Source organism: Xenopus tropicalis, chromosome 3 (genome assembly GCF_000004195.4).
Source record: "Xenopus tropicalis strain Nigerian chromosome 3, UCB_Xtro_10.0, whole genome shotgun sequence".
Taxonomy (NCBI): Eukaryota; Metazoa; Chordata; class Amphibia; order Anura; family Pipidae; genus Xenopus; species Xenopus tropicalis.
Window position 1 is genome coordinate 55,551,340 of NC_030679.2, and position 6,647 is coordinate 55,557,986.

Sequence of the window (6,647 nt, forward strand, 5' to 3'; positions counted from 1 at the left end):
TAGGCATTAGCTAAGGGGTACAAATGAGTCGGCTTTAGGGAAGATATACTTTCCATTTAACTTTTACTGCATCGTGTGGGCAGAACTGTAGAAAGTAGAACTACATTTTGGGGTCTTCAAAATCTGACAATGAAAGATCATGTGGTTATTATGTCATGTGGTTATTAATTATTTGCTGGCTTAAATTTAATCAGATTATGTTACATTTTCTTAAAACATATTTAACAAAATTGTAATGTAATCTCATAGGGCCAGCTGCTCAGTTAATCCAAAGATGTACCAGTTCCTTAACCTTTATACAGTACTACAAACAAATCTGGAAAGATGAGAGCATGAGTATCGGAAGGAACAGTCAGACCTATGGTTGAGGAAAAAGAACTTGAAAGACCAGTTGGTTCATCATGGATGGCAATAGCACCACCCCTGGCATAGCTGTTAACCTGACAGTGATGCCCACAATATTTCCGAGATCAGGATACAGCATTCTGTCCTTCCTAATGTTCTTAAATGCAGTATTTTCAATTTGCAATAATGCTATAGTAATATTAGTGACTCTAAAGCACCCTCAGCTTCGTAACCCTATCAATATTTTCATATTAAACCTGTCATTTTCAGACCTAATGATGGCACTGTGCGGTACTACCATAGTAGTCAGCACAAACTATCATGGCTACTTCTACCTTGGGAAACAGTTTTGCATTTTTCAGGGATTTGCTGTCAACTACTTTGGTAAGTTATACCCGTGCTTTTATTGTTTATTTTTATACTGTTTTAAGAAAGTATTTCTTTAATTGCCAAAATAATGCATAATACATTCACTGTTGAAAATATATACAGGTATTAGAGCTTTTATGCACAATGCTCAGGACCTGGGTTTTCCAGATAAGGAATCTTTTCAAAATTTGGATCGCCATACTTTATATCTACTAAAAAAAAATAGTAGTGCCTCCAATAAGGATTAATTATATCTTAGTTGGGATCAAGTACACACTATTGTTTTATTATTACAGAGAAAAAGGAAATCATTTTGAAAATCTGATTAAATGGATTCTATGGGAGATGGCCTTCCTGTAATTCAGAGCTTTTGATGGGATCTGTTTCTGAATAACAGATCCCATACCTGTATCTTACAATAGTATAGAGTGAATAGAAGAAAATCAAGTGAATATTAACTGTGAACTGGACATGCCTTAATGGCTTTGGAAAAAAAATGATATACTAAATGCCCAGGAAAATCACAGAAATCTAGGGCTCAGTATACACTTTAGGGGGTCAGAAATAGCAGTGAGTAGTGTTTGCTGGGGAAAGTAGAATGTAACATAAGGGACACAGAAAGTTGCAAATCAAAAAGTCATCCATAAAGGTAGACTATAATAGTATTGTACCAACTTTAACTGGGCACCTAAAGGGTGGTAGGGTATTATTACAGACTATCATTATAGACAGCTGATTAAATTTACAGTTCTTTATATACATTCAACAAATAGTATGATTTTGACAAAAAAATCTCTCATTATTTGCACATAATATCAACAACTTGTTATTAAATTGTTTAGTGGCAAATAGTGGACTTTTCATTACAGGGAAACCCCACCTATTTTTGTTTTCATCATATTTAAAGAATATATTATGTTAAGCAACTTTAAAAAGAACATCTGGTAAACACTTTTAATGTTATGTTTTTCAGAAATGCAATTGAACGTAGAGTTTGTTTGTCCTTTCTGCACTGCTGGTTCTGATTCTTCCAGTAATATATCAATGTATATCTCATCCTAGCTTTGTTAATAAGATGTCTTCTGCTATAATGTCAGTCAAATCTTGCAATAAAGAGGAAGGGACAGAAAAAATAATGCTTTCAACAGCACATATTTGTAAATAACAATTATTTAATTATTATTTATTCATTATTGTATCTTGCTTTAATGTATGTTGGAAAGCTACTTAGAATGCCATTTTAATTCCTCATGAAAAAAAACGGGGTTGAAGTTCCCCTTTTAACTGAACAACTGAAAAAATACTTTATGTTTCCAAGGAAATTTGGATACAAAATCATATTGTATCTATTAAATAATTTAAAAGAAAACAAATAGAAGAAAATAAAAAGCTTCTCTGGAACACAGAGGGCTATCATGCATATTTCAAATAGTTTACTTTATTGTTACAGATAAAAGCCCAGGAGCAGTAACCCATAGCAACCAATAAGATGTTTGCTTTTAACAGGTTACCAGTAAATGCTTCCTGCTGATTGGTTGCTATGGGTTACTGCTCCTGGGCAAACGTAGGGCCTTTTATTATATAACCCCCAAAATGTCTCCTGTATTAGACTGTAACTGCCTGTATTTCTCTTAGATTAATGGTTTATTTCACTTGTGGTGTTCTCAGCATATACAATGTATATTATTTTAGCAAAAAGTTGCTGGATTCGTTCATATATATAATTAATATTGTTCCACTTTTTGGAACAGTAAAATTACAAAACAGTAAAATTATAAATACAATAAAATACTAAAGCTGACACCTATATTCTACTAACTTTTATTATTATTATCAGCATGTATTATTATTATTATTAATAATAATATATTGGGAATTATACTGAATATGGCATACATCTTTGTAGACAGAAGCCAGTAAGTTGGTTAGAGGAGTTGAGGATTAGTGCTCCAAGTACAGTGGATTTAGTTATAAAATGCCTGAAAATGCTGTAAATACAATATTTCCTACAGGTGTTTTTTTTTGTCTTGCAGGAATTGTTTCCTTGTGGTCTCTAACTCTGTTAGCCTACGAGAGGTATAATGTTGTATGTGAGCCTATCGGAGCCCTGAAGCTGAGCACCAAGAGAGGTTACCAAGGACTGGTGTTCATCTGGCTTTTTTGCCTCTTCTGGGCAATTGCTCCACTTTTTGGTTGGAGTTCTTATGGGCCAGAAGGTGTTCAGACATCCTGCTCCATTGGATGGGAGGAGAGGTCCTGGAGCAACTATAGCTATATAATTTCATATTTCCTCACATGTTTTATCATTCCTGTAGGAATAATAGGATTCTCATATGGAAGTATCTTACGGTCTTTGCATCAGGTACATCTAGTTTACTCTTAAATGTGACATTTTAGGTACAGTACTGCCTTTATTGTTCTGTTTATAATCATATTATTTCTATGTTTCCCCTTCTGATCAAAACAAAAGTGATGTTTGCTGTCCCCCATTCTAGATAAGGTCAAACTCTATCCAGTACTTCATTTTGTCAGAGGGACAAAAAATGAATCATCCAGTGTATATTCGCTAGCAGAGGACTAGACTAGACTGCTCTGTTAAGCAGTCACTTCTTTGTCAGACGATTTGGGCTGCAATATCCATCAAACATAACCTTCAATAATCTTTAAATATTTACTGTTAATGTTATCATGTAACAACTGAAGCCGTTTTAAAGTTAATGGAATAAATGCTGTGTTGCAAAGGCACAAGGATAATATTCTGCGAGGCATGGAAGGCTTATATGTTTAATATCAATATGTCATAGGCATTAGATGATCAAAAGTTGCCTCAGTGTATTTTTTATTTTATATCTTTAGTTGAACAGAAAAATTGAACAACAAGGAGGAAAGACCAACCCACGAGAAGAAAAGCGAGTAGTCATCATGGTCCTTTTCATGGTGCTTGCTTTCCTGATATGCTGGCTGCCATACACAGTGTTTGCCCTCATTGTTGTTATTAATCCACAACTTTATATTTCACCACTTGCTGCAACTCTTCCCACTTATTTTGCCAAGACCAGCCCTGTCTACAATCCAATTATTTACATCTTTCTTAACAAGCAGGTACGGTAGCCTCTATTGTTATACTTAAATTATTATAATATTGCTCCAAGGGTGATGTAAAAGCCCTAAGGGACACAAAATGACTTCCATGCATAGAGTGAAACCAGTGGAATTTCTGGTGCAAGCTGGGATATCTGGTACAGGTTTGAGGCCCATTATTCAAAATGCTTGCTACAGGGGTTTTCTGGATAAGGGTTTTAAGTAATTGTGTATCTCCAATCCAGTAAAAATGATTTAAACATTAAATAAACCCAATAGGATTGGATTGCCTCTCATAAGGATTGATATATAAGTATATCTGGCCTGAAATTGGCGGATCTTCACGTGTATGGGCACCTTAAGTCAGGGAAATTCTCCATATGAAGACCACTGTTATTTTTAGATGAGAGGTGATTCTATTTATATCACTGACCAAAGAACAATATGCACTTCATTTATTAAAAAAACACTCATTATTAGTCAGCAAGGCCATTGATAATGGCATTTACTTGGCTTGTCTGCCTGGCCACTGCCTATTGGCAGCAATGAAAAAAACTCCCATGCACCCAGTATCTGGCATGGAACTCACCTATATCTAACCTTTCCAGGAATCATGATTAGTGATGAGCGAATCTGTTCCGTTTCGCTTCGCCGAAAAATTTGCAAATCTTTAAAAAGATCAGCGAAACGGCGAAAAATTCTCGAAACGGCGAAAATGTTGTGCGACAAAAAAAATTTGTCGCCCGCGGCTATTATTTTGTCGCGCGGCTATTGTTTCGTCGCCCGCAGCTATTATTTTGTCGCGTGGCTATTGTTTCGTCACCCGCGGCTATTATTTTGTCGCGCGGCTATTGTTTCGTCGCCCGCGGCTATTATTTTGTCGCGCGGCTATTGTTTCGTCGCGCGCGGCTATTATTTCGTCGCGCGGCTATTGTTTCGTCGCCCGTGGCTATTACTTTGTCGCACGGCTATTGTTTCGTCGCCTGCGGCTATTATTTCGTCGCGCGGCTATTATTTCGTCGCCCGCGGCTATTATTTCGTCGTTATTCTTTTGACGCCGGCGACAATTTTTGGACGTGCGACGAATTTTTTCATCCGTTTCGCGAAACAATCCGCCAATGGCGAAACGCGGAAATTCGCCGCGAATCCATGCCTGGCGAAACATTTCGCCCATCACTAGTCACCAGAAGAGGCGTTTTGCCACAACTAGTAACCTGCCGCACATTGCTGCCTCAACCAAGTTTCTCAGTTTGCTTTACAGTAGAGAGAGGCCATGCTTGCAGTTCTGGGGTCCTGAGTTTTTTTCTGGCCTAGGCAGTCTCTGTAAGATGTTTATATGTTCTCTTTGTGTCTTTGTCAGTTTCCTACAATAATCCTAAAAACACACATGCAAGTTTATTGGCTCCTAATGAAACTGATACTTTTGTGTGTCGTTATGTTATGTGGACCTTAGATTGGAAGCACCAGGGACTAATGTGAATGTTGAACAATATCTGGAAAGAGTAGTAACATGTCTCTTAGAGCTGGGCGGCATGACCAAAAATTTATATCACAGTATTTTTCAAAATTATATCGGTATCACGGTATTTGACGGTATATAAATAAAAAAATAAATAATAAATATTGGTGGCCCCCCCACCCCCCCCCAACCCCAACCCCCCCCAACAACCCCAGCCCCCCCAACAACCCCAGCCCCCCCAAACCCCAGCCACAACCCCCCCAACCCCAGCCACAACCCCCCCAGCCCCCCCAACCACAACCCCCCCCAGCCCCCCCAACCACCCCAACCACAACCCCCCCCAGCCCCCCCAACCACAACCCCCCCCAGCCCCCCAACCACAACCCCCCCAGCCCCCCCAACCACAACCCCAGCCACAACCCCCCAGCAGAACTTACCCAACTTGTGGTTCCTCCAGCTCCAGCGATGCGTCCTAGCGACGTCGCGTGCGCGCTGACGTCACATGTGCGCCGACGTCACGTACGCACGGGCGCAACCCGGAAGTAATAGGAGAAAAACAGCAGGAGGCGCGCATACCGGTATAGCGGTATGTTTAAAACTCATACCGTTTTTTTTTTTTAAAAAACGGTATACCGGTTAAACCGGTATACCGCCCAGCACTAATGTCTCTATAAAAAAACAAAGGATAATGATTGGTGTGTGTGCTGGGTTTAAGTGAAACACCAGGTGCAACTACTCAACTAAGATTGCCATTTGTGCTCATTTCTATCCTATGCCATAACCCTTGGAGTTGCATGTAGCACTTTGCTCTATAATATTACATAATAAAGATGATACAACATACCACTTAAGCCTAATCTACTTATCTACTGTACTGACAGATATCTAGTACATCATCGACTATAAAAGAAAAGTTTCTAATAAGACCTAATTCTGCTTTATTTTAGTTCCGGACCTATGCTGTCCAGTGTTTAACCTGCGGCCACATCAACCTTGACAGCCTGGAAGAGGATACTGAGTCTGTATCTGCTCAAGCAGAAAACATGCTGACCCCCAAAACCAATCAAGTGGCTCCAGCATAGTGGCTCCAAATAAAAAACTGAAAAACTGGCTAAAAACTGAAAAGTTTGCACCGGCCCACTCTGACGTTTTCATTTCAGATTTTTTAGTAAATGCCATTTGTGGAATGATTTTATTTGAATTTCAAAATTAAAAAAATTAGAAATGTTAGCATTTGTAAATCTGCCCCTATGTTTGCCCAGAAGCAGTAACCCATAGCAACCAATCAGCAGGTAGAATTTACTGGTCACCTTTATTAGTTGCTATGGGTTACTGCTCCTGGGCAGACTTAGTGCTGTTTATTACATATGGGTTTTAGTGTATTTACCTTTCT

General features: G+C 38.7%; 1 protein-coding gene across 1 annotated transcript; it reads left to right on the top strand.

Moving 5' to 3' along the window:
- Window positions 1-324: 324 nt before the first annotated feature.
- LOC734122 (parietopsin) lies at window positions 325-6,379 on the top strand (the record flags this gene model as incomplete). Its single annotated transcript, NM_001045791.1, is given in 4 exon segments — window positions 325-729; window positions 2,748-3,076; window positions 3,571-3,816; window positions 6,202-6,379. Coding segments are annotated over 4 exon segments (1,038 nt in total). The 3' UTR covers window positions 6,337-6,379.
- Between the last annotated feature and the right edge of the window lie 268 nt (window positions 6,380-6,647).